The sequence below is a fragment of the Trichomycterus rosablanca genome, chromosome 22 (assembly GCF_030014385.1).
Source record: "Trichomycterus rosablanca isolate fTriRos1 chromosome 22, fTriRos1.hap1, whole genome shotgun sequence".
Classification (NCBI taxonomy): Eukaryota; Metazoa; Chordata; class Actinopteri; order Siluriformes; family Trichomycteridae; genus Trichomycterus; species Trichomycterus rosablanca.
In genome coordinates this window covers 631823-659226 of record NC_086009.1, presented here as the reverse complement: position 1 = coordinate 659226, position 27404 = coordinate 631823, and the positions used below count along the sequence as shown (strand labels likewise).

At 45.2% G+C, this 27404-nt stretch overlaps 1 protein-coding gene and 1 long non-coding RNA gene across 3 annotated transcripts; one reads left to right on the top strand and one right to left on the bottom strand.

The window, feature by feature from the left end:
* Positions 1–1001: 1001 nt before the first annotated feature.
* LOC134335966 (uncharacterized) lies at positions 1002–6558 on the bottom strand. The gene is made up of 4 exons (XR_010015676.1): positions 6454–6558; positions 3691–3796; positions 3418–3520; positions 1002–1682 (listed from the first exon to the last, which is right to left on the bottom strand). It is a non-coding gene; the product is annotated as an uncharacterized LOC134335966 (long non-coding RNA).
* Positions 6044–25931, top strand: ppl (periplakin). Of its 2 annotated transcripts, none has more exons than XM_063018621.1 (22): positions 6044–6235; positions 13098–13194; positions 14041–14195; positions 14286–14406; positions 14506–14628; positions 15191–15232; positions 15373–15534; positions 15640–15747; positions 15835–15930; positions 16110–16232; positions 16380–16526; positions 16724–16875; positions 17736–17839; positions 17964–18121; positions 18660–18838; positions 18914–19052; positions 19248–19441; positions 20645–20795; positions 20888–20971; positions 21056–21172; positions 22696–22788; positions 22884–25931. In XM_063018621.1, exons 1-22 carry the CDS (start codon positions 6180–6182, stop codon positions 25551–25553), a joined length of 5271 nt encoding a protein of 1756 aa, XP_062874691.1. In that variant the 5' UTR covers positions 6044–6179; the 3' UTR covers positions 25554–25931. The 2 variants fall into 2 exon arrangements, with proteins under 2 accessions (XP_062874691.1, XP_062874690.1); XM_063018620.1 differs by having other exon boundaries at positions 13095–13194.
* The last annotated feature ends 1473 nt before the right edge of the window (positions 25932–27404 follow it).

Genomic DNA, 27404 nt, shown 5'->3' with positions numbered 1-27404 from the left:
GGACCACACCCACAGCAGGAATGCACCCGGTTCTTCCACCTTAATGACAGTGAGATTCTGTACAAACGACAGGAATCCACCTTAACCCTCGCTCATTCATTCCAGTGTTCACACACACACACACACACACACACTAACACACACACACACACACACACACACACTCACACACACACACACACAAACGTAATTCAGCTGTAGTTTCTGTGTACTGATGAATGGTAACATCTGGCTTTAGAAGAATTCCACACACATTCTTGTTGTTACAGATATAATAGGAGCTCGAGCGTCTTCACATCACCTCACACCAACATCATTATTAACCAGGAATGTGGCTCAGACGCTTCGCTCTCCCAGCATGCACTTCACTCCTGATCTGAGCCTCTCACGACTTTATCCAACCAGACTTACCATCACAATTGAGGGTTGAGGGCTTGCAACTTGGCGGTGGCGGGACTCGAACCAGCAACCTTCTGATTAAAAGTCCAGTACTGCGCTTTGTTTTTTTCTAAACCTCAGTGCAAATTCATGCTGGACCCTCTGCCCAAACGTACAAAATTTCTCTCAGTGTGAGGCGACGGCTTCGGTTTTCTGCTCAATCTTGGCATCCACATGTTTTATCTACATTTTAATATATATGGGCACAGAGAAGTCACTTCCATTCATGGCAGGAACGGTAGTTACTGCTCACACAAGATTAATCAGTTCAGGTTTAATATCAAACACAGTCATGAACTATTTAGTGTCTCCAGTTCAGCTCACTTACACGCCTCTGTACTGTGGGAGGAAACCGGAGCTCCCGGATGAAAACCCATGCAGACACGGGGAGAACATGCAAACTCCACACAGAAAGGACCCAGACTGCTCTACCAGGGAATCAAACCCAGGACCTTCTTGCTGTGAGTGCTGCCGTGCCGCCCTAACAAGGCATTAGAAGGCCATCATACAGTCATATAGTTAAATGACCCTATAGAACGTGGAGCAATAAACGATGCTGTATGTGTATTTGTACTAACAGATTTTATTATTTATAATACATATTTTTTATAAAATGACTTTATGGTCAAAAGTATTTGGACACCTTGACCGTGAGCTTGTCGGAAGCTAAGAAGCTTCTCACAAGACTTTGAAGTGTGTCTGTGTATGGGAATTTGTGCCCATCCTATCAAAACTTGACAGCATTTGTACGACAGGGCCGGGCTGATTGATCAGTCGATGTTCTGTTTCGTCCCAGAGCTGTTGAGTGGGGCTAAAGTTTCTTCAAAATGAGTTTTTCTTCACGTCTTTATAGAGTTTAATCATGCTAGAACAGGAAAGGTCCTTCCCTAAACTGTTGCTGCACAGTCAGAAGCATATAATTTTCATTTTTATAATTAATTCATTACACCTGTTAGTAACTGTTGTTGCTGAAACACACAAATTATTAGAAGTCATTAGAAGGGGCGTCCCAATACTTTTGTCCGTACACTGTATGTATTTTTTAATTGTGTTTGTGTTGGGTTTTCAGATCAGTCGTGTTGAACACGTTCAGCTTTACACACGGCGTCCAGACTTCTCCTCATTTACATACGAGTGATGTTTTATCAGATGTTCTGAAATGCAGCAGTGCTGGTTTGAGAGGTGAACCATCTCACCAGTCTGGTTCCTCAAACGTTCCTCTGCTGCACCCGTCACATTCAGTACTGAAAGAAAGAAATCCAGCAGGTGAACTTTGGCAGAGATGCTGGTGAGGAGATCGCCTCAGCCACGATCCATGAATTAACATTTACAACTTTGGTATTTAACACACACTTTTATCCAACGGGATAAGGGCCTTGCTCAGGAGCCAAACTGTGCCAACTTGTTTGCATGTTAACCACTGAGCTACCACTGTTCCACATTAATGATGCTAATAGTGAAAAACCTGAACACACTCTGGATGAGGATGATCTTGGGCAGTTGGAACACCTTTATGTATCAGATGTACCGTTTATTTACTCAGTACAATGAGATGATGTTTCCGCATATACCAGCTTCTTTAAAAGCTGGGGGCAGAGTCTAGGGGCACCAGAAGCTGCACAGCAGAGCCAGGATTCGAGCCTACAACCTTCTAGATGGTAACCCACAGCTTTACCTACTGGGCTAACACTGACCCTGAGCCACTGACTTACTTACTGAGCAACAACCACACAGAATGCTGGGATTGATGTTCAGCGCTGAGGAGGCGTCGGGCACTCCCTCGTTATTCGGTCAGATCATCACACAATTAAGGCGCCTCAGTGGGAGCATTTTAAGGCATCTAAGAATTTAGACACGCCCTCTTCTCGGGAGTGTAGGATGATGGGAAATGCGTCTATATGGAGAGATTACTGGGTTTTTAGACAGACCCACTGTTGACGTTCTAATGATGATTTACAGATCAATGGCCACACTAATACTGGCATGTTTTCATTTAAAGAAATTTTTGGCCAGTGACTGAATATTCGGGGCTCAGAATAGTTGGTTGTTGATAGACGTCTCCTCCATTTACAATAAACTATTATTGTGTGTGTGTGTGTGTGTGTGTGTGTGTGTGTGTGTGTGTGTGTGTGATGAGGTGTAGTTTGGACCGTGCATGAGGTGTGTGTGTGTGTGTGTGTGTGATGGGGTCTGAAGTCTGCACATGTGTGACAGTGTGTAAAGGTGTGTAAATAAATCGGCGACGCTCCCACTCACGACCTTGGATGTTCATGCAGCACAGACTCACATTGTGTAGAGCTCAGGTGAACACACACACACACACACACACACACACTATAACACACCTCATTCCAAACACACACACAATAACAAGCACACACATACACTCACATTATAACACACACACCTCACACAGACACCACACACACACACATACACACTATAACACACACCTCACATACACACAAACACACACACGCTAACACACACACTCTCTCTCATACACACACACACACAAACACACACAGTATAACACACATGCACACACACTATAACACACACCTCCCATACATACACACATACACACAAAAACACACACACCTCATTCCAAACACACACACACACACTATAACACTCTCTCACACACACACATACTAAACACATCTCATCTCAAACAAACACATACTTTATATGTAACCTTATCACACACACATTCACACCCACATTCACACACCCACATTCACACACACACACACACACCCACACACACTATGTAAAAGTGTAAAAAGACATTATATATGTAAATATTCCCCTATATTTTCTATGACTTGTATAAATATAAAGAATTGACTTGTTGGAGGTGCCAGTACACGACTGATCCTCTCGTGATGTGTGTGTGTGTGTGTGTACAGTTTGTTTTGCTGTTGTTTGATTGATCTGAAATAATGAATCCACTGATCTGATTGGATGTTTACAGACCTGAAACGTTTATCTGTTTCAGCCTCCAGCATCAACCTAATCATCATGTTTCTGTGTATAATATTCAGGACACCAGCGGCTTTTCATATGGCGAAAACTGTGGCTGATAACACACACACACACACACACACACATGAGATTTAAACACACACCATCATCACTTATTCCATACACTCACTGTTAACATTTCATCTCTGCTGAAGCATCACAGTCGCTTTCACTGTCAGAATTCTAACAAATTCTTTTCTGAAGCTCGTCAAGTTTAATACAAACATTTCAGATGAATTTTCTGCTTATTCTTGGCCGGATGAATGCATTCTTCGTACTGGTTTTGCTGGTTACTGTATAGTCATCAATCAGCACTGCCAGACGCACAATTCTGAAGAAAAATGAAAATTTATATTCATCACGTCAATAAATAAATAAAAAATCATAATACAAATGCACAGTGTCCATATTTATACTGATCACCTAAACAGCAGAATGATTTTTATCAGAAAATAGGAACAGATTTATATTAAAATTTTATAAAAATGTAAATATTAATAATAATTATTAACTGGTATTTAAGTGTCATCACAGTGAATCTGGTCCTGATGCAACCCTCCTTTTTCTATCCGGGCTTGGGACCTGCAGTGAGAGCGCACCATCAAGTGCACCTCCTAATGTCTAGGCTGCTTTGGCCAATCATATCTGACCGACTGATAGCACCACTGAGATTTAAACACTGGATCCCCAGATCTCAGCAGTGGTGGACTAGTGCACTTTACGACTGCGCCATCCGAGTGCCCAATAATTCAGGAGGCAGGAACAAACCCTGAACCGATCCGGGCGTCAATCTATTGCAAGTCTAAGACCCACAACTTATTTAATATATTGATTTTATAATAAAATGTGTGAGCTGGTGTGGTGTAGTGTGATGCGCCAGGGGTTTGGATCCAAGGCTGGGCTCACAGAACCTAGTCATTGTGAGGGACTCATCAGTGCACCCTTAGTGCAGGTCCCAAGCCCAGATCAATAGGAGCGTTGAGTCAGAAAGGGTATCCGGGCAAATCAAATATGCGGACGATTGATCTGTTGTGGTGATGCCTAATGGGAATCGTTCATTCATGTGTTGAGCTCTTACACATTTAAATGTGCAGCACAATAATTCAGTGTGATAAATGTGCAGTATTAGAGGCAACCAGACGTCTACTGTATAAAGTTCAGTTGTGCATGTCAGTGTAATAAAAAGCTGTAAATGATTTACTGTTTGGTTTTTTTCAGCAGTTTAGTTGTAAGACACAGGAATTCTATGTTAAACATCACATACTGTGCATACTTCTCATACTAAACCCCACCCGGCTGTTTGTAGTGTGCAGTATGTAGCTAAACCCCCTACTGGCATGTTTTTAAAACCCACTTACACACACTGTCAGGACAAAAGTATCGGGACGCCCCTTCTGATTGTTGAATCCATGCATTTCAGACACAACAGTTGCTAACAGGTTTAATAAATCAGCAATATGAAGGAAATGATGTTTTTGACTTTACAGTAACAGTTTAGGGATGGCCCGTTCTTGTTTCAGCATGACTGTGCCCCTGTGCACAAAGCGAGCGCTATAAAGAAAGCTACAAAGCTCTATGTGAAGAAAACCAAGAAACTCCAGCGTCCTGACCTCAGCCTCACTCAACAGCTCTGGGATGAACCGGAACATCAACTGAGGCTTTGATGACCGACATCAACGCCCAGCCATGTACTGTATAAAGGCCCACCTGCCACAGAGGCCAGTAGGGGGTGTGGGTTACAGAATCATGCCCACCTACAATGCCATTATGGTCCGTTTCTTTAACAGACAGTCTCATTAAGCGTTAGTTTGCTCCAGGTGGAGGCCCCTCAGTTAATTATGGTTTTCTCCTCACAGAGTTGCTGGCTTCTCCGTTGGCAACCTCTGTCTAACCGTGATGCCGGGCTAGGTCTAGTCCGGTCCGTTTTTTTCGTCAGCGCAAATGTCTGCACTTTTATGCACCCATGTATGGATTCATGCTGGGCATGAGCTGTGCCAGTAAGTGGAGTGGCTGCCCTGCTCTTTTTATAGCCGCTCCCAGTAAAGTTCTCCCTATGCTGGTGGATCGAGCAGCTAGCCTTATTGTGACAACCAGTTGTTATTCTAATTCTACTCATTTTCTGTCCACTGTCTCCACCATGGGTTGCATTTCTTTTAAAACTGCACAGCTTCTACATTCTATGCAATAGATGTATTTTTGGTAGTAGCTCAGCTCATGATGTTTGGTAGAGAGGGTTGCACAGATTATATTTGTGATTTTATTGCTCATGCCTGGTGTATTTTTCTATCTAACGGTGAACTGATGGCAGCCCCACACAGCTCCGGTCCATTTAACTGAGACCTTGATTTTGTGCATGTGACCTTATTTTGAATGGAGACCAGTGACTGCACCATCCAGTCTGGCTTTAATGATCTGCAGCCTGTAGGACAGCTCACGGTTCACCTGTACAGATGCAGAAATTCACCTGTCTGAAGGAAAGCTAATCCCCGCCCACTTTCACAAAGCCACGCCCGCGGTGGGAGGAGTCAGCGCGGGTAAAACAGGCTGAGTACAGGTGTGTGTGGCTCATAGCTGCAGGTGTTGGCTAAGAGAAGCAGCTGCAGGCTCTGGCCTCGCCTTCACAACTTTCACTGCAACGTTTCACCTGTCAAGAGTGTCAGAAGGTCTCCAGAAAACTCGGATTGTACTGAGAGAGGTGTTAGGAAACCAGCACCATGTTCAGCAAGAAGAAAACTTCCAAGACCACGGTGTCCAGCACCTCGACTAAAATGTGAGTTTCTGCTCATGCTACAGATTGCAGTAGATTTAAATGCATGTCTGTAATTTTAATAGAATATAATACTGAAGTTTAAAACGATCATGTCTTTTTTTCAGCGTCCGGATCTTTGTTTGCTTTGTGCTTTTAAAGGATTTGCTTATATATTTGTATGTGACATGGTGCCCCGCCCTTCTTCTCCTTCAAAATGCGTTTACCATCATCACTGTTACCTTCTGCTAAGACCTTTAGCTTCTATATTTCTTCATTTCCTTCATTTAGCTGTAAAGAGTTTATTTCGATTTAACATAGAACTTTTTCTTCCAGGCGAAGTTGAGTAACGTAGGTCTAGGGTTCAATTCCAAAAGGAGTCGATTCATAGATTCCAGGCATTGGGAATATAGAACTGGTTCGAATATAAGGAGTCGATCTTATCAAATTAAATATAAAATTTAAATTCGCGAATATAGAACTAATAAAAGCAGTTTCACTGACACATTTTTGAAATCGATTATTCTGAGAAAGTTTTCTCTCAGAAGAGCTCAAAATAATTCAATTAATTCAAAGAGTCGACTCATGTGTTAGGACTCGGTTCTACACAGTTTGCGCACTTTGAGTTAATGTTTAATGATTAATAAAACGCAGTGATTCTGTCAGACACTCTGTTTAACTGTAAGACTTCACAAAGATTAATATCTCTCATAAAAAGCTTGGAGTTTTTCCACAGAGAACATTACACTGGACAGCTCCAAGTCAATCATTTTGGAATGAATCGATGAGAACTTGTTGAATAAAAAGGTCGAATTATCCCACACTTTTATTCCAGAACAGAATGTTTTTGTCTTGTATCTTGTTGTCTAGAACAACAGCGTATTGTCCAGAAAAATAAAGTCGTTTAACTAAACTGACATCATTATAGACTGTGAGGAACAACAAACAGATAAATATATAACTCGACATTTTTATTTTATTTTACACATCATTCATAATGGCTTTTATGTTATGACATAATTGAATGATATTTTATGTCGTCTTACATATTTGTTTAACATCCAAACACCAAGAAATATTAATATTATGTGAATCGATTCCATCACTCGATTCCTTTGAATCACCGCGTAAGGTACAAAACTCCCCACCTTTGGAATTAGAATCAGAATCGATTCCTTAGGTGAACGGCTCAGTATATTGTACACAGAGACAGTGCGCGAGCCAGTTTGAATTAAAAAAATAACGGCTGTTTTGTAACGGCTGTTTGTCCCTCAGTGCAGTTAAAGCTTTAATAATACAATTACAATATAATAAAATACAACATTTATCTGCTTTATTATTGTTATTTACTCTTATTTGTAAATCCTGATTCACTTTTGCAGCTATGCAGTAAATATAAATCAAATTCAGTCCAGAGGAACACGTATATTATGGCAATCTTTAATGTAAATAAATATTTGAAGCACATACACAACAAAAATGCCGTTTTTACTAGATGGGTCAAATTGTGTATACATCAACTAAACTATTAATTAAGTGGTGCTGAAAGTTCCATGTCATTTAACTTCTTAAAGCCTCCCACGTTCTTCTTTACTGCTACTTCTCTGTGCCCATTTAAATCAGACTACTTTAACTGCGTCCATTATTGACAGGGTTGAAAAGGAAAACCAAACTTTTTTAAGAGGACGTGTGTTGATGGTAACCACCAATAAACACCAATACTATGAATCAGAGGCTTATGGTACATGGGTGACACTGTCCTCAGTCAAGTATGCTTTGCGTCACCATGAGCTAAGAGCAGTGGTTCTCAACCTTTATATCAGCTGGACTGAATTGGGCAGTGAAAGGGCAACAGTACCAGTACACTATTATTAAAAAGAAATGCCTACTTTTTGCACAGCAGTTTCTTGACCCATGGCAATGCAAAGCGTACTCGACTGCTGAAAATGACGACTTTAATGTGTAAATAACTGCATTACTTTTGGATTACTAGTACTTTCATATCGGATAAAAAGTAATTTAAGAAATGTGCTGCAGGAAGGTGAATGGAAAAACACTCGGTGACCCACCTTAAAATATAATGACAAAGAATATACCTTGATATTATCTAGACTAATCTGGTATGATCTATCTGGGAGCTCCCTACCTGCACCTGCCAGTCACCACACCCAAATTCTTTTAAATATACCTTTTATACATACATAGATTCTTTCTGATTTATTCCCAGCTTGAATTCTGGGTTGGTGTTTAACCTCCTGACGTTCATTCTTCACGTTAAAAGCACATAATTCAACACTTGCAGTGAAACCAGTAGGAAAGGAATGTACTGTCCTGAAAAATGCAAGTTTGGATCCTGTTGGATCCTGTAAGTCTTAAGGGCTTTAATTTCAATGGTGAAAAATGTAAATCTGGGTGTCTGTTCTGCCACATGGGTAACAATACAGAAATCATCTTTAATCCGGGGTTGTTGGCTTTTTGCCTCTAACTTTTGTGTCTCACTGGTAAATGCTGTCGGCAAGACAAGATTTCATAACTTTGGTTGTTCAGCACTGAATAATGTAACGACTTTAAGTAGTGAGTAGAATTAAAGATTTATTTCATTAGATCCAGACAGCTCACCCAGTCAATCAGGTCCATTCTCACTCTTATAAACTTTCATAATGATCACACTTCATCAAGGTCGTGTTCCATTCATTTAAAAGTGGGATTTAATCTTTGACCGGATGTGATTTAGAGCTGTTCTTTTCTGTTCTGTCACATACCTAATAATATATTAATAATCTTTAAACCATGGAATTCCAAACTGCTAACCTGCAGAACGATAACAGCGTAATGACGGTAATAAAGATCTGTCATTCCTTCATTCCAATCTAGTAAATAACCTGACCGAGACATAATAATGACAGGTTTAGGATTAATATTGATGTAAACACACAGGTTGTCATTTTGCTCCTGTTGAATGGAAGAGGTTTCCAGGGTGTATACCGTTTAGGTCACTAAGATCTAATGACTAATCTAATCAGGCGTGCTGAAAGGAGGCGTCCGATACGCCTACGCTTTATTTCAGTCGTGGTATCTGATGACTGAATGACATTTTTAGGTGTGTGTGGACCTTTGCCTGGGTGGGTTGAGTCATGGAATCCGAACAATGTCCGTCTTCCCCACCCATGTCAGTGCACCTTTCCCAGGTCGCTCTTCTTGTTCTGGACTGCAAGGTGTTTGGTTTTTTTATTGTTTCTTGGAGAACTTGATTTTCTAGTCTCAGGTGAGAGAGACTGTATTTCAAGTTTAAACAAGCAGACAGGTTTTAAGATCCGTGTTTAGCCTCCGGCATTAGTGCTGCTGTTTAGGTGCATGGGAATATGCGATGGTTTTTTATAAACTCACCACACTGGCAGATTACACACAGTGTAAAGACAATGGCATCATTTCACCCAGTTGAAGTGTGTATTTCATTGAAGTATGAGCTGTGTGTTTGTTCTGGATGGGTTTCAGCTCAGCGTGGTGTTTGTTATGCTGTAAAGTCCCACGCCAGAACCTAGCGTGTTGCTGGATCCCACATGTAGCTCAGATCAGTAAAACATTGGACCTTGTTTTTCTTTCGAGAACGGCCTGGACTCTCTGAGTCATCGTACAAGCCGCAGAGCTACAACCCATAATGCATTTCTCATGCCAAACCTCCAGAGCTCTCTGGTGCATTTTTAAAGACCTACTCAGAGTGGGTATGGTTCGAGTTTTGTTGGAATTATCATATTCAAAACAGATGTCACAGAGTCAGATTCGGATGTGTTAGTTTCTGTTTAGGACATGAATGACACTACATTGATGTCCTTTTTCTAACCTGTGGGAAGCTAACTGAGTAACTGCTGTAATCAGGATATTGTTGGTTCTGTGCCCACAATCCGCGAGTAGGAGTAGTCAGTGACTTTCCAATGAATACATTAACTATACAAATTCCTTTTGTTTTGTTATGAAGTGGGCAGGTATAGGTGTACAATGCAAATCTTGACAATAAATTGTGCAGAAAATGAGCGTCGGCTGCACCCACAGGCGATCTAAAATCTGCCGAATATGATTTGCTATAGTGTGTAACTATCATTTTAATAGTGAGCAAATTAGACGTGATGTTTATGATATAGGATTCAGTGAATAGACAAAATGCAGACCTTCTGCAAGTGCAGATATACTGCAAGCAAGTTATGCAATACATGAAGGACATAATGGTGTTGGACATTGGTTAATCATTACTGTCCTGTGTAAACTAGGTTGCTGGATCAGATCAGATCAGATCGTTGTCTCATCCAATGTGATTCCAGTTTAGCAGCATCTAACATCACACCTGATTAATAATTGAATAATTAGGTTGGTTGGTACGGTGGGTGATGGGTGGCTTGCTCCAGCACCAGAAATCTAATAATCAATAATAATCAGAATTATATGTGACCAAACAACGTTCATGTTCCTCATTGTTTTTATTTAAAGGACTCAGACCTCAGGGTAGCACATGACACCCCCCTTCCACCCAAAACACTGGCAGGTTGGGAGCACTTGTCCTTAATCTGGCAGCCTGTTCTGAATACCAGCCAAGAATTTTACCCACTGAACTTACCCGTTCTACCCTGAATGTTCCAGTCTGACAGCGACAGATATGGCGGTGACCCTTCACATTCATTTTTGCACCAGACTGCACGAATATCTGCACATAAAAGTCTGTATTACTAAATACATGCAGCGTTAGCACAGAGTTCATACGGCTCTGTTACACCGTTTAAAAATGAGAAACCAGTCTGATCGGCTGCTGATGTTCCTTATGTAAAGAATAAATAGTAAACACTGTGTTTCCATTCCCGTCCACAATAAAAACGTACATTTTCATACTTTCTTCATACATGCTGCATTAATCATTCCTGCCTCATGTCCACTTTCATTGAGCAAATTATAAAAAAACACATTAGCATCCTTCTATACATCTTAATTATCTGTTAATGATGAGTCTGATAGCTGAACTGGAACAGAAAGTGTAATCCGATCCCATCAAAGCCAGTCTGATCAAATTTCTGTCTGATTAAACATGAACCAGGTGAAAAATCCTGAAATATATAAAACAGAAGCAGCCGAATGTAAACTTTAATATCTGATATAATACAGGCATTAATAGCTAAATTCTAGAAGCAGATTTAAACGATCTTGTTTTTATTCTGTTTAATAAGAACTATCGGTGGATGTTTCGCAATTTAAACATCGTTACAGCTAATAATAAGCGAAATGTTGTTGAATAAAGGCTCAGATATCACGCTGACCTACTGTTAGATTTCATATTACTGTCCAGAGAAGAAAGAAATCCAGTGATTTACAATAAAACCCAACGAAACCCAAGTGAACATTTAACAAAAGGCTTTATAATAAATAACAATCAGTAAAACTACAGGATTAATAAGTATGTTTGATTTCCTCTGTTTTGGGGAGGATGTGTATGTTTTAGTGGCTTTTTAACAGGAAATATGGTGAACAAAGGCGTTCTCAGTGTTTTATCAATTACTGCCTGTTGGTGAGCACAACGTTAAAAGCTTAATTTTAACTTTATTTTAACTCTAGTTTGACTCAGAATGCCTTTGTGTTGGTTTAATTTATTTAGAGTTAATCTATGTGAAATCTGCATTTTAAACACATCACACACATCCTGTTTAGTAAAACAGTAGAATTAAAAACGTCTCTTTATATTTAGAGAGCAATAAGAAGTCGAGCTACGTTTTTATCGAATATCTTGAGTCGACAGATTTGCAAATCAAACCCGCTCGGCCGGTTGCGCTCTGTGATGTGGGTGTTCTAACATGTGACTCAGTTTCCCCTCCGCGGCTCCGCTGTGGCTTCCAGCTCATGCAAATGTGGCTTCAGAGTCCTGAAAATACGAGAGAGTGTCTCTGAGAATGGGCTGTACCTGCGGGGAGGTGTAAACGTGCACGCTTATCACCCGCCGCTAAACCCTCCCTGCGTTTAGATATTTTTATCACGCTTACTCATGCAAACAATTAGACTCATTACAGCGGCTCATGACACATTACATTATACTGTTGGGCGCTCCGCTCCCAGTGTGGTTCGGCCTGTTCCCTCCCAGTTTCGGGAGCGGATGAGTTTGTGTGCTTAAGGATTCCAAGAAACAAAAGCCAATCAAAATGACTGGACACAGTCTAAGAGCGGCGATTTTAGTTTTAGCTGAATAAATGCAGCATTTTTCAGCCAATCATGTGCCACGGCAGTCTAACACGCTAGCCCACCATGACCCAACCCGGGTTCAGACTGGACTGGGAATCACCTTCCTGCCTCTGCTGTCTGGTCGAGGGACTACACAAACCGAAATACTCACACCACTCACCCTATACAATCACAACACACGTCATGTTTGAGTTTTAAGACCAGGGCATGAAGGGTACACGCCCTGGACTGGGCACCAGTTAATTGCAAAGCACCACGCCCACAACACTCTCGACTGAAAGCAATAAGGAGTAGCTGAATCACTGAAGTTCCTGAAATAATTCCAAATCCGTTCCTACTTGGTGTCCCGATGCTAAATTTCATTTTCTGTAACCCAGTCAGCTCACATTGTGATTACAGTTTGGGTTACACTGTGATTTTCAATCCATGCAGACACTGTTGGGCCCCTGAGCACGGTTCTTAACCCTCTTGGCTCCAGAGGTGCCGTACAATGGCTGATCTAATGGACCAGCAGAAGCGTTTTCATGGCTCACTTCCCTGGAGTTTATCTTCTGAATCGTACCACGTCTCTCACGATAACCTAATCCTCTCTTCACTCGCTCATTTATGTGTTTATTTATTTTATCGTAGCCAGTAAATTACATCCCTGTGTTTTCTGTCTGTGTCGCAGCAGCAGCTCGTCTGATTTGACCACTTTGATCGATAAGCTCCAGAGAAATGCAGACAAGGTGGAGAGGAACATCCTGGAGACGGAGCAGAACCTCAACAAGGTATGAATCCAGTTCGCAATAGCGGCCTCTGCTGGCTGGTGGAGGCGCTGCACAGAGACGATGAATAACGGAGAGCGGTGCTCGACTCTCTGTACGTGATCCTGATCCCTGTGAAGTTAGGCACGGCCCTCCTCGGTCAGGGTCGGGGTCTACAGCTAGACCTAGATCTAGAGGAGGAATCTATCAGGGGAATCGGATCCGCTCTACCTGACCTGATGAGTGTTTAGATATAACCGGCGTAATGTTTGACTTTGCTGTTTGCCTTTGCGATGTTTGTATTTTTATGGACGCTGCGCTCCGTGTCTGAGAGGATTATGCCTAGAGAAAGAACAGATTATAGAACTGAATCATTATTTCTGGTTTTATAAAGCTTCATAAGATGAGTGAGTGAGCTATGTACACTATATGACCAAAAGTATTCGGACGCCTGACCATAAGCATGTCGGACGTCCTGTTTTAAAAACAAACGGTATTAAAATACATTTATCTTTTTAGCTAGGACAGCAGCCGCTCCTCTGAGAAGCTTCTCACAAGAATTTGGGATGTGTCTGTGTGTGGGAATTTGTGCCTGGTTTAGTCAAAAGATGACACTGTTTGTACGGCTGTGTGCTGATCGATCAGTTGGTGTTCCGGTTCATCCCAGAGCTGTTGAGTGGGGCTGAGGTCGGCTTTTCACACAGAGAGAGGTATCACCATCTCTGTGCAGCGCCTCGACCGGCCAGCAGAGGCCGCACTTGCAGCAGCAATACGGCACCTGTTTGACCCTCCCACCCTCAGACACAGCCAGTCGTAATTTTGAGTGCTGAAGTATTCGGTTAAGCCTCTCTGTGACTTTTTTATTTTCAGGACATCATCAAGATCAACGACGCCAAATCCCCGCTCTACCAGGACACCACCAACAGGTCAATCCTGAACTCGCTGGACATGCTGAAAGGTCTGGATGAGGACGCGGCCGAAGCCAAGCGCCTGAACCACCCTCAGGCTGAGATGATCGAACACGAGTGAGTAGACGTCACACTATTTTGGGGGTGAATATACGCCCGGGTTAGCCGGCGTCGGCCGCCGTACTTACGCTCGTTTTTCCCGTGAAGCATGAAGCAGCTGCGCGAGCGCGTGAACAAGCTGCGTGACGACCACAACCACATCTACCACCTCACTCGATCTGAAGGACGTCCCAGCGTCAACTGGGGCAGGATGATCGACGAGAAGCTGGTGAGTACCGCGCCCGACACGCTCTCCCTTCGCTGTTCTGTGAATGAAACACGCGCAGGCTAGCTAACCGCCGCTCTCCACGTGGGCGTCTTTCTGCAGGCCAACCTCAACAACAAAGGATTCGGACAGGACCTGCCGACCATCGAGAACGAAGTGGAGGAGCACAACATCTTCCACAGTGAGGTGGAGGCTCTGGCTCCCCACATCACCCAGAGCGACAAGGTGAGCACGCTGCATTGCTAATCGCTACTACTAGATCGCTATGAAAACCCGCCATGTAGGCATTTTCTAGCATTGTTATTGTTGATTTTAGTCATGTGATGAGCGTCAACCAATGAGAAGAGCCAAAGAAAAATAGTAATAAAGGGGTGCAGAAAACAGTGGAATTGTTTTGACCTGTAATTGTCAAAGTATCTGATGCAAATGGCCTAAAGTATGTGGACACCCATCTAATTGGTTATTAAGTTTAAGTTTGGGTGTTTTAGCCATACCCGCTGCTATCAGGTGCTTCCAGCTTGGTGTTTAAGGAAAGAAACACCAGTCGTGTTCCATCATGAGGTCTGTAATGACACAGTTTGAACAGTTTGGTATGTTCAACCCTCCACTGAACACCCAACTTCATGTTGGGGTTCTTGATTTTGGAATGACACGTTGTGCAAACTCGTGGTGTGGCGTCCACTTACATTTGGTGATGTTGTGATGTCGCCCTCTTGTGGTGATGTTCTGTGTTGCACTTGTGCTCTGAGTGTTCTTGGCTGATCTGACCTCTCTGTTTGCGTTTCAGAATCAGACTGATGGCCTGCAAGCTAAATACAACAAACTCCTGGTGAGATTCTGCTCCTCATTTTCATTAGTTTTGAGACACTCTGTTATATAAAAGTGTTTTTAGAGTTTTGGTTTGAACACTGTTAGCCGAATGCACGCAGGAGTACAGCATCCTCACTGTAGTAACACATTCCTGTCCAGGCGAACTCCACAGCCCGTCAGAAGAACCTGCTGAGCCTGAGAGACTACATGCAGCGCTGCACCAACGAGCTGTACTGGCTGGACCAGCAGGCTGTGGAACGCGTCACGTACGACTGGAGCGACGCCAACCTGGATTACCCGGCCCGCAAGAGGCAGTACGAGGTAACGCCGCTCTGTTTCATTTAGCTTCGAGTAAGAACGGTAGAAATGATTCCGGGACGGAAATGATATAACTGGGTGGTGACGTTTGCGCTTGTCCTGCTGCAGAACTTCATCAGTAAGTGTCTGGAGTCCAAGGAGGCAACCATCACCAAACTGGGCGATGATGGAGAGAAGCTGATGGCTCAGGACCACCCAGGGAAGAACGTGATTGAGGTAAAAACCTTCCAGCTGTGATTTAATACGACTGCTGTGGATGAAGTGTGTGTGTGTGTGTATTAAATGGCTTTGTTTTGTTTTCAGGCTCACATGGAGGCGGTTAATGGGGACTGGAAGGAATATCTCAACCTGCTCATCTGTGAGGAGACTCACCTCAAGCACATGGACGAGTACCACAAGGTGAGCAGAGAAAATCATCCAACCATTCTTCAGTCTATTCATCCATCCATCTATTCATCCATTAGCTGATTCATTTATCCATCAGTCTATTCATCGATCAGTCCACCCACCTGTCAGTCTATTAATTAATTCCTCTATTTATTAGTATTTATTAAAATCATCTTGTTTTCCTCCCACAGTTCCAGAAGGAGGCCAGAGACACCCAGGACCTGCTGAAGCGAATGGGAACCGAGGTCAATCAGAAGTACAACCCCGAGTTTAAAGATCAGTACCAGCTGGAGGGCTTGCTCACCGAGCTGAAGGTAAATACAGTCTGCACCTTACTCTGTGTGTGTGTGTGTGTGTGTGTGTGTGTGTGTGTGTGTGTGTGTGTGTGTGTGTGTGTGTGTGTGTGTGTGTGTGTGAGGAGTGTAAACAGGTGGAACGTTAATCCTGTGTGTTTCGGACAGGACCAAGAGAAGTTCACAGATATCTCTGATGACCGAGTGAAAGCTCTGCAGAACCGCAGCCTCCAGGTTCTTCCCCTGAAACACCGCAGGGTTCCACCGCAGAAGCTCCTGCCCATCGAGGCGCTGTGTGACTTCGATACTGACGAGGTAATAATGCTTAGAGGATGAACAGTTTTGGAATATTGTGGGTGGGGTGGTGGAGTGAAGCGGGGCATCATGTGAACGGGTTGCGTAAGAACAGGGTGGTCAGTGCCGTCCTCCTGGGTGGGGCTGTAGGAGGGGATCGGAGGAGATTTTGGGACTCGCACTAATACTCGTCTGCTTGTTTTTTATGGAACACACAGGGACCGATTGTGCGAGGCGAGCGTTACACCCTGCTGAGGAACAACAACGCCAAATGGGACGTGAAGGACTCGGCTGGACGCACCATGGCGGCGCCTGGCGTGTGTTTCTTCATCCCGCCAACCGACGCTGATTCTGTCGGCATCGCTGATGGGTCAGTACTCAAACACGTGTACAGCTCTCTTCTTCTTAATGCGTCCTTATAACATTCCAACTAATACACAATAAGTCAAAAGTATGTGGACACCCATTCTGCTCCCCTGTGCACAAAGCCAGACCCATAAACACATGATTTGACGTGTTTTGTATAGAGGAACTCCAGTAGCCTGTACAGAGCCCTGATGCCACATTTAATCCCCTTTTTGGGATGAATTTTGATTGGCACACTGATTGCAAATCAGGTCTTTTGTTCAGTATTGGCGTCCCATTTCATAATTTTGCACAAATTCTGCTAAGAAACAGTCCAAAATCTGGTTGAATCTTGTACAATGCTTCTCTTAATTAATACCCATGGTTGTGTGTCCACATACTTTTGGCTGTATGAATTATTCAGTGCTTTTCAGTGCACAGCATCTGTAGGGAAAGTGGAAGTTCAGTGGTTAAGGTACTGGACTAGTAATCAAAAGGTTACCAGTTCAAGTCCCACCACCACCACCAAATTGCCACTGTTGGGCCCCTAAGCAAGGCCCTTAAACCTTAATTGCTCAAACAGTATTCAGTCATAATTGTAGGTCGCTTTGGATTAATACCGCAAATGTAAATGTAGCTCCTTTTAATTGTTTCCGCAACAGTGACACCTACTGTCTGGTCGAAGTACTGGCACGATTGGTTGAGGAATACAGAGAGCATAGTGTGGTTTTCTGTACACGTTTGGGCAAAACAAATGGACCAAACCCAAAAATGTATTTTAAATGTTAGTGTAATTTTGGGTTTGGCCCCTGTTTAGTTGCTCAGGAGTGTTCTAAATGTTCTGGTGTGTTTATTTAATTTTTTTACCGTCTCGTCTCGCTGCAGCCTGATGAGCCAGCAGAAGGACATCAAACAGAAGGTGGCGAGCAGCAAAACGGCACTGCAGTCCAGACTGGCTACTCTGAAGAAGGATGGCACCGGCGGGCAAGGTAAGAGCATCAGATCAGCTGGCACAGACCAACATCCACGCCATGTGAGCTGTATGTGAGCGTGAGGATAAACGAGTGAATCATGAGGGGGTTAAAGGTGTTGATCTTCTCGTCTGAACCACAGATAAGCAGGAGCTGCAGTGCCGCCAGCTGATGGCAGGACTGGATAAAGTGGTGAACGACCTGGATAAACAGGAGAAGAACATTTACACTGAGCTGCGCCCCCCTCTGGAGCAGACACGCCCCGTTCTGGACAGCAACCAGAGGATGCAGAACATAAGGGTAACAGATTTCTGGATCGGTTTAATACTGGACGTGTAAAACTGTCAAAATGATTATTATTCTAGACTTTGTCTTTGATCTTTCAATTTAGTCATTTCCAGTTCCCAATTCTCGATCTGATCAAGGAGAGTCGGATCACCACAAACATGTTCAGTCTGACACCGCTCCTTGTCCCCCCCGTCAATGTTGGGTCAGAGGAGATGCCATCTGACCTTTCCAAAATGAAACATGAGCGATTTGTCTGCGTGGACGCCTGCCAGGTCGGCAGCTTTGCTGAGACTGGAACTCGTCATTAGGCCCCTGAGATCTGGGTTTGAATCTCACTGGTCTACTACCAGCTGGCCGGGCGTCTACACAGACCGTGTTTCTGAGGAAGTGGGAGGATGGCCAGAGTCCTGTGGTGGATTGGCACCCTGTTCCTAACCACAAAATATAATTCATAACGACCCACCAGATCTATTTTAGGTTATTTAGTTAATACAGATGATGATTATTATTGTTTCTTTCGCTTGATTGACCCTCGCGTGTGTTTCTGCAGGACATCGCCTCAGACGTGCGCAGGATAGAGCCGGAGAAGACCTCCAAAGTGCGCGAGGCCGAGACCTTCCTCAGATCCAACCCCAAATGTTCCAGCGCCCCTCAGCTCTCAGCCAAGGTGGACACGACCAACAACAAATACGACAAGGTGGACCAGCTGCTGAGATGTTCGGACGATAAGTACGTGACACACGAGAGCACCGCCACTCTGGATTTATTCAGAACTGTCGGAAAATAATTCTTCTTTTTTTTTAGGCTTCAGAACTCCAACCGTCTGGAGAACTCGCTGCAGAGCGGCAAGAACTGGCTGAGCACCTTGGAGAACAGACTGGCCAGGGAAGAGCTGGCTCCGTCCGACCCGATCTCTCTGGATAAGACTCAGCGCGAGCTGGCGGTACGTTCGTACATAATTTCATACTAGATCAAGCAGCTCAAAACACAAAGATTCTATCGCCACCTCTAGCTAGGAGTCCAAGAGAGCGTAAATATTCCACTGACTGGGTGGAAGTGAAGAAGTCGACTGATAATGAAGCGACTCCAGTCAGTCACGGGCGTCTGTGACCGTGTTCGCTCTGTTTCTGTGCCACAGGAAATGGCAGCTGAAGCGCGGGCGAAGAAATCGATGATCCCAGAGATGGAGCAGAACCTGAGGAGCGCTAAAGTGAGCTGTGATAACATGGTGAATAGGGTGCAGGAGCACTGCCCTGATATCGACCGGCAGGAGGCCGAGGTCCAGAAACTCAGCAAGCGCTACGACAACCTCAACCGGCAGATCGATTCCAGGTACATTCAAGCATTAAAAGCCAAAACGAGGCAAAGCTTATGTATATAGCACCTTAAATAACAACTGTGGACGACCAAAGTGCTGTTCAGGCTCAGTATAGTACAAAAACTGTCAAGGATAGAGATAAATCCAATCTAATAAATGTAGACTCCTAAACATAGTGCATATTAAAGCTAGTGATTACAGTTACTACACCCTTCAACCAGTGTTAAACACCAGAGTAAACGTTGTTCCATAATATTGGAGCAGCTACCCCAAAGGCTCGATCACCTCTGCTCCTGAGCTTAGACCTCAATGTTTCCAAAAGCATCAGGTTACCAGACCTTGGGGCTTTCAGAGGAATCTAAACTCGCAAAGGTTCTGCCAGGTATGATGGTGCCATCCCATTGAAGAAGACGAGTGAAAGTGCAGAGTAAACAAGAACGTTTTTAGAAGAGATTTAAACTCAAAGAGAGAGGAACAGAGTTCCACAGTGTCGGTGCAGCAACACTAAATAATCTACCACCCATGGTGGTCAACCTAAATCTAGGAGCAACCAAGGAGACCAGCATCCGACGACCTTAACCTACGAGAAGGGACATAGCGGTGTGGAAGATTAGCCAGATACAAGGGGGCAGCAATAATACCTTAAAATCAATCCTAAATTTCACTGGAAGCCAATGAAGGGAAAATAGGACGCAGCATTATACGAAGAGAATCCTGCACGGGGTTACTATGGTGTAACCCTGGCCCCATTATTAGGAACACCATAGTAACCCTGTGCAGGACCTTCTTTGTATACAGAACGTTCTCTAATTTAGTTGCGAGAAGCATTCCAGAAAGATTTGCCACATATTCATGCTCTCTCTCTACCAAATCATCGTGTTCATGGCTGTTGTGTTTAAAGCAAGCTTACCATGAACGTAGAACCCTAGACGCGGAGCTTGAAATCCAGAGATTTTTTAGAGTTTGGGTTAACAATAGAGGTGAAAGACGAGGCGAAACAGAAGGTGGACCTTCAGCATGACCTTGAGAAAGAGTACAAAGCTCAGAGGTGCTTCAACCAGGATGAAGTACTTACAAAGAGAAATGAAGAAACACATTAATAAAAAAACCTACAGCAGCAGTTTGATGAGAAATTCATATCTAGGTGGTCTGATTGTGCCATAGATGATTCTCCTCCATCAGACTTTGTGCTCATTTCAAAATGATTCAATCTCCAGGTCCCAGAGTCTGCAGAAAGCCAAAGTGGCCTACAGCAACTACCGTAACGACTACGACAACCTGAACAGCTGGCTCTCCCACACGCCCAACTACGAACCTTACGAGACCGACGACATCAGACAGGTGGATTCCAAGCTCAAAAACCAAAGAGTAAGTCTATCATCCTGTGTACGAATATATCCGAATTCCCCCGGAGCGCGAGCGTACCGTCAGTTCTCACACCCGACCTTTAACCCCTCCAGAACCTGCTCTCGGACATCGCCAGAAAGGAGCCGGACCTGAACAACGTCTCGAAGAACGCGCAGGTTTATCAGCAGGCGGTCAAGGTAGGAGGAAATCCTGCTATAGAACCACGAGCGGTGGAGTGTAGAACGTGAGACTGATGTGTTCCTGTCTGTGCTTCTCTGCAGGATTATGAAAACGAAGCTGAGAGGTTCAGATCTATTCTTGACCTGGAGGAGGGTCTGGTGCCTCAAACCTACAAGAGGAGCCGACTGGAGTCGCCTGCACTCAAAGTCAAGGCAGAGGTACAATCATAATAATACCATCAGATCCACATCTAATAGATCCCTCACCCTCACACACACCATCAGATCCACATCTAATAGATCCCTCACCCTCGCCCGCACCATCAGATCCACATCTAATAGATCCCTCACCCTCACACGCACCATCAGATCCACATCTAATAGATCCCTCACCCTCACACGCACCATCAGATCCACATCTAATAGATCCCTCACCCTCACACGCACCATCAGATCCACATCTAATAGATCCCTCACCCTCGCCCGCACCATCAGATCCACATCTAATAGATCCCTCACCCTCACACGCACCATCAGATCCACATCTAATAGATCCCTCACCCTCACATGCACCATCAGATCCACATCTAATAGATCCCTCACCCTCACACGCACCATCAGATCCACATCTAATAGATCCCTCACCCTCGCCCGCACCATCAGATCCACATCTAATAGATCCCTCACCCTCACACGCACCATCAGATCCACATCTAATAGATCCCTCACCCTCACACGCACCATCAGATCCACATCTAATAGATCCCTCACCCTCACACGCACCATCAGATCCACATCTAATAGATCCCTCACCCTCACACGCACCATCAGATCCACATCTAATAGATCCCTCACCCTCACACGCACCATCAGATCCACATCTAATAGATCCCTCACCCTCACACGCACCATCAGATCCACATCTAATAGATCCCTCACCCTCACACGCACCATCAGATCCACATCTAATAGATCCCTCACCCTCACACGCACCATCAGATCCACATCTAATAGATCCCTCACCCTCACACGCACCATCAGATCCACATCTAATAGATCCCTCACCCTCACACGCACCATCAGATCCACATCTAATAGATCCCTCACCCTCACACACACGCACCATCAGATCCACATCTAATAGATCCCTCACCCTCACACACACGCACCATCAGATCCACATCTAATAGATCCCTCACCCTCACACACACACACCATCAGATCCACATCTAATAGATCCCTCACCCTCACACACACACACCATCAGATCCACATCTAATAGATCCCTCACCCTCACACACACACACCATCAGATCCACATCTAATAGATCCCTCACCCTCACACACACACACCATCAGATCCACATCTAATAGATCCCTCACCCTCACACACACACACCATCAGATCCACATCTAATAGATCCCTCACCCTCACACGCACCATCAGATCCACATCTAATAGATCCCTCACCCTCACACGCACCATCAGATCCACATCTAATAGATCCCTCACCCTCACACGCACCATCAGATCCACATCTAATAGATCCCTCACCCTCGCCCGCACCATCAGATCCACATCTAATAGATCCCTCACCCTCACACGCACCACTGGTACCTAACAGGCATCGACATGCCCATTTTTGAGAGGTGGTTTTAATGTTTTGACTTCTCAGTGTATGTTGGTGAGTATCTATATCCACTCGACCTGCATTTTAAACGAATCTATTCTTTTGGAACAGGAAGCCGCCATTGAGGCCAGATTCACCGAAGTCAATGCAGTGAACAAACAGCGGCTGCAGAACCTTGAGTTTGCACAGGGTCTCCTAAATCAGGTACCAAACATCATGTGCCATTTTTTTCCACAACAGTGCCGACGGTGACTGTGGCTCGTTGACCTGAATTATTTATAAATTACTTTATTCTGCAGCAATCTGAGGTCCAGGTGATCTCACAGCACGTCCAGTCAGTGAAATCCAGCGCTTCTGGAGATGACTCCTGGAGAATCAAGAAGCAGCTGGAGGAGGAGCTCCTGAGGAGGCAGCAACTGGAGAAGGAAATCACAACCATCCAGAGCGACATCTACGTGCTGGAGGGACAGAAGCCCCAGGACACCTTCGTCAAGAAGGAGCTGATCAAGAAGGTCCCTGATCCTCAGCTGGACGAAGAAATCAGCAAAGTGCAGCAGAGGCTCTCGGAGGAGCGCAGGACCACGCGCGTCCTGGACGGCGAGCTGGACAGTCTCCGCATCAAGCTGCGCGGCATCGAGACCGAGATGAAAGAGGGCGCCCAGCAGTACACGGTCAAGGAGGTGCTCCGTATCGAGAGAGACCGTGCTCAGGAGGAGGAAGTGAGGAGGCTGAGGGAGGAGCTGGAGGAGATCAAGAGGCAAAAGCTGGTGAAGGACAGTGAGGTCATCCAGATCCAGAAGCAGATCACTGTCCTGGCGGCAGAGAAGAACAGGGAGCAGGAGATCATCAAGGAGGAGCAGGTCATCAAGGTGCAGAACGATCCTCAGCTCGAGAGCGAGTACAGAATCCTGCTGGAGAGGAGGCAGACGGAGGTCGATAACCGCAAGCAACTGGAAGATGAGCTTCGGTTCCTCCAGGAGAGACTCAAGCGTCTGGAGAAGGAAAAGGCCATGGCCGAGGAGAAGATCTCCATCCGCGAGGTTCTCAAGGTGGAGAAGGATGTCGTGCTGGAGAGGGAGGTGGAGAACCTGAGGAGGCAGCTGGAGGATGAGAAGTCCAAGCGTATGACGTTGCACAGAGAGAGAACGGACTTCCAGCGCAAGATCACCAGCCTCGAGGAGGAGAAGTCAAAGGTCATCATCCAGGAGAAGATGCGCGAGATCGTCCGACCCGACCCCAAGGCAGAAACGGAGGTCGCCAATCTGAGACTGGAGCTGGTGGAGGTCCAGAGGAGATACAGAGACACCGAGCACCAGCTGAAGACCATCCAGGAGGAGGTGATAGTCCTGCGATCCAGAGGCCCACAGGTGGAGATCAAAGAAATTATCAAGGAGGTGATCAAGTACAAGACCGACCCCGAAACCGAACGAGAGCTGGAGAGACTCCGTAACGAAATCGTAGACAAGACGCACCATACCGAGAAGTTCGATTACGAGATGCTCCAGCTGAGGGACGAGATCCAGAGGTGGAAGGACACCAAACCGCAGATACAGACCAAGGAGGTGGTCAACGAGGTCGTTCAGTACAGAGAGGACCCCAAAACCAGGGAAGAAATCGAGACCCTCAAAAAACGGCTGGTGGAGGAGCAGAGGAAGCGCCTGGAGCTTGAACGAGAGCGTGCCACCACCGAAGAGAAGATCAGGATTAAGAAGATTGACTTGTCCCAGGTCAGAGAGAAGGTTGTTCAGCAGGAAGTCGTGAAAATGGAGGAAGATCTGACACTGAAATCCGAGTGCACCACCTTCACTCAGAACATCAACAGCGAGGTCAGGCAGAGGGAACTTCTGCGAGATGAGCTGACCAGGATGCAGCGCCAAAAGGCCGATCTTGAGCTCCAGCTGGAGGAGCTTGAACAGGAGCGCAGAGCCCGTCGGGAAGCTGAGCTGGAAATCCAGAGATTGAGGGTTCGCCTCACTGAGCTGGAGATCAGAGACAAGGAGACCAGAGAGAAGGTGACGGTGAAACAGAAGGTGGTCCTTCAGCAAGACCCTCAACAGGAGAAAGAGCACTCCATCCTCAGGCTTCAGGTGGATGAGGAGAGACACAAGCGCCTCCTCCTGGAGAAAGAGTACAACATCCTGCTTCAGCAGCAAGAGACCCTGGAAAGGATGGAGGTCCGCGAGAAGGTCGTCCGCACAGAGAAGGTCCAGGTGGAAAAGGATCCAGAAGCAGAGCTCGAGATCGAGAGGCTGCGGGTGACCCTGGAGGAGGAGACGAGGCGCCGGAAAGAGCTGGACATCGAGCTTACCACCATGACCTCCAGACTCACCGAGGTGGAATTCTCCAACACAAAGTCCACCAAGGAGCTGGACTACATCCGCGACGAGAGCAGCAGGCTCCAGCAGGAGAACCAGCGGCTGCAGAACGAGATCAGGAAGTTTCAAGCCGAGATTCAGATCACCAGCAAGGAAACCAGGCAGATCACAGATTCCATGCCGATGGACAGCAGCAGAACGTTGGAGATGAGGATGGATACGCTGCAGAGGGAGCTGTCCGAACTGAGGCGCATCACCGTCGACAAGGACGAGGAGATCGAACGTCTGCAGAAGAGCCTCTCCACGGTGAGGGTGAAGAGAGAGCAGCGGGAAAGCCACCTCCGCCGCTCCATCGTCGTCATCGACCCCGACACGGGCAAAGAGATGAAACCCGACGAGGCCTTCAAGCTCGGCCTGATCGACTGGAAGATGTTCGTCAACCTCCAGAGTCAGGAGTGCGACTGGGAGGAGATCACCGTCAAGGGTCCCACCGGAGAGTCGTCCGTTCTCCACGACAGGAAATCCGGCAAGAAGTTCTCCATCGAGGACGCCCTGCGCTCCGGACACATCACCAACCGCCAGCTGCAGCAGTACCAGAGCAAAGAGATCAGCATCCAGGAGTTCGGCATCATGGTGTCGGGGAGGAGCAAATAAATCCAGATCATATCTTCGTCTGTTTCACGTTTCTGTCTCCTGGCCTGCTTCAGGCTCGTGCTTCTTGGGCTCTGATCTTATTTTGGGCTTTTCTACATGCACGCTATTTATTTGTTTGCACGCGCCTCTACTCTGTGCTTGTTTTGGGCTGATTGGGTGAATTACCTCAAACTCTGGCGTCTTCTTATTTAGCAGGGTGAATTTAATTCTGTAACGGCTAGTTAGCATAGCAGCTAAGGGCAGACGATACGAATCTTCACACATGGCAGAGTTTTTACTGTATTTTACGGTGAATCGTGACCATATAAGGTCTTTTTTATAACCTGTGTCTGATATTTCTAAACATTCCTAAAAATAAAATGTAGCTGGGAAACTGGATCTGTGTGTCTTTTTTTATTTTTTTTTATGGAGCACGAGTAACTCTATATAGACAAAAGTATTTGGATGCCTCTTCTAAGGTCTCTACCAGGTGTAATAAATCAATTACATAAAGCTTCCAACTTTGCAGCAACAATTTAGGGAAGGTCCTTTCCAGTTCCAGCATGAGTGAGCTCTATAAAGACATGAAGAAGCTCCAGCGTCCTGCATGGAGCCCTAAGCTCAGCCTCACTCAACAGCTCTGGGATGAAACGGAACATCTACTGATCAATCAGTTCCCAGCCATACAAATACAAATGCTGGCGCCAAGGTGGCGCAGCGGGATATTCCGCTAGTTTCTGGACTCCTCGGTTCGAAACTCGGTGTTGCCACCGGTCAGCTGGGCACCATCTAGCGGGCATAATTACTAAGTGGCCATCGTATCTACAGGGTGGGGGCCGGACAATGTGTGGGTGGGTGGTTGGTTCTTCATACGCTGTGTAAGGACCCTGATTGGCGGAAGAGACGAGGAGGGCTGTGCACGTGTCGGAAGAGGCGTACAGCGACGTATCTGGTATCTCTCTGCAGCAGAAGACAAAATTGAGTCACTATATCGGGAGGATAAATAAAAAATAAAAAAATACAAATGCTGCCCATTTTAACAGAATGGGCACAAATTCCCACAGAATGACAGTAATAATAATAATCTACAACAGATGGAACCCCTTTATTTATCATGTACAGAAACACGTGTACAGTACGATTAAATTATTTATCAACATATCCCACTTGATTTTGGAAGCTTGGTGTCACAGCACCCCTAAAGCTACTCAAGGGCCCAACAGTGGCAGGATTTAAACCCCAAAGATTCCAGTTTGTAACCCACAGCTTTACCCAATAGGCTACCCAATCAATAGGTGTCCCAATCATTGCTTTACCTGCAAGGTAAACGTGGTGGAACTCTGTGGCAGTTACATTTTCCGCAGGTGATTCCTAATCCTGCTGTCCTCCACTGATTCCGTAATCACCCCCACACCCCCTTCTTCCAATAAACCACAATATATGAAAACATCCTATTGTTTTTATTTTGATTCCCAAAGATTCACTAGTGTAATAAATCATAAAACATTTTTTTAATATCCATCATCGTCTATTTTCTGTAGCTCCTGCGTGTTTGATATGATGCGACTTTACAGAAATAACCCAAACACATAGTGCCTTTATTCTGCCGGGTTAAAAGGACCTGGGTGAGCACGCAACATTCCTACACAGGTCAGATGGTCACCTACGGTTAGACTTGATTAGTTTTCTACCAAAGCAGCCGTATCTGGAGGAGTCGCTTTAACAGCTAGAACTTCCCTGCGGACAGTGTAAAGCTAACTGAACTACACGGCATCCGTACATCTCCACTACAGCTCTGCTAGGGATCTACAGTGCTTTATAACGTACATGTAATATCAGCAGTACGTCGATGCAGACAATAAAAAGTTCATG

Coding starts and splice junctions, on each gene's coding strand:
- ppl (XM_063018620.1), top strand. CDS start 6,180: ATGTTCAGCAAGAAGAAAACTTCCAAGACCACGGTGTCCAGCACCTCG. Junction 15,931..16,109: donor ACATGGACGAGTACCACAAG/GTGAGCAGAGAA, acceptor TTCCTCCCACAG/TTCCAGAAGGAGGCCAGAGA. Junction 20,972..21,055: donor TTTATCAGCAGGCGGTCAAG/GTAGGAGGAAAT, acceptor GCTTCTCTGCAG/GATTATGAAAACGAAGCTGA.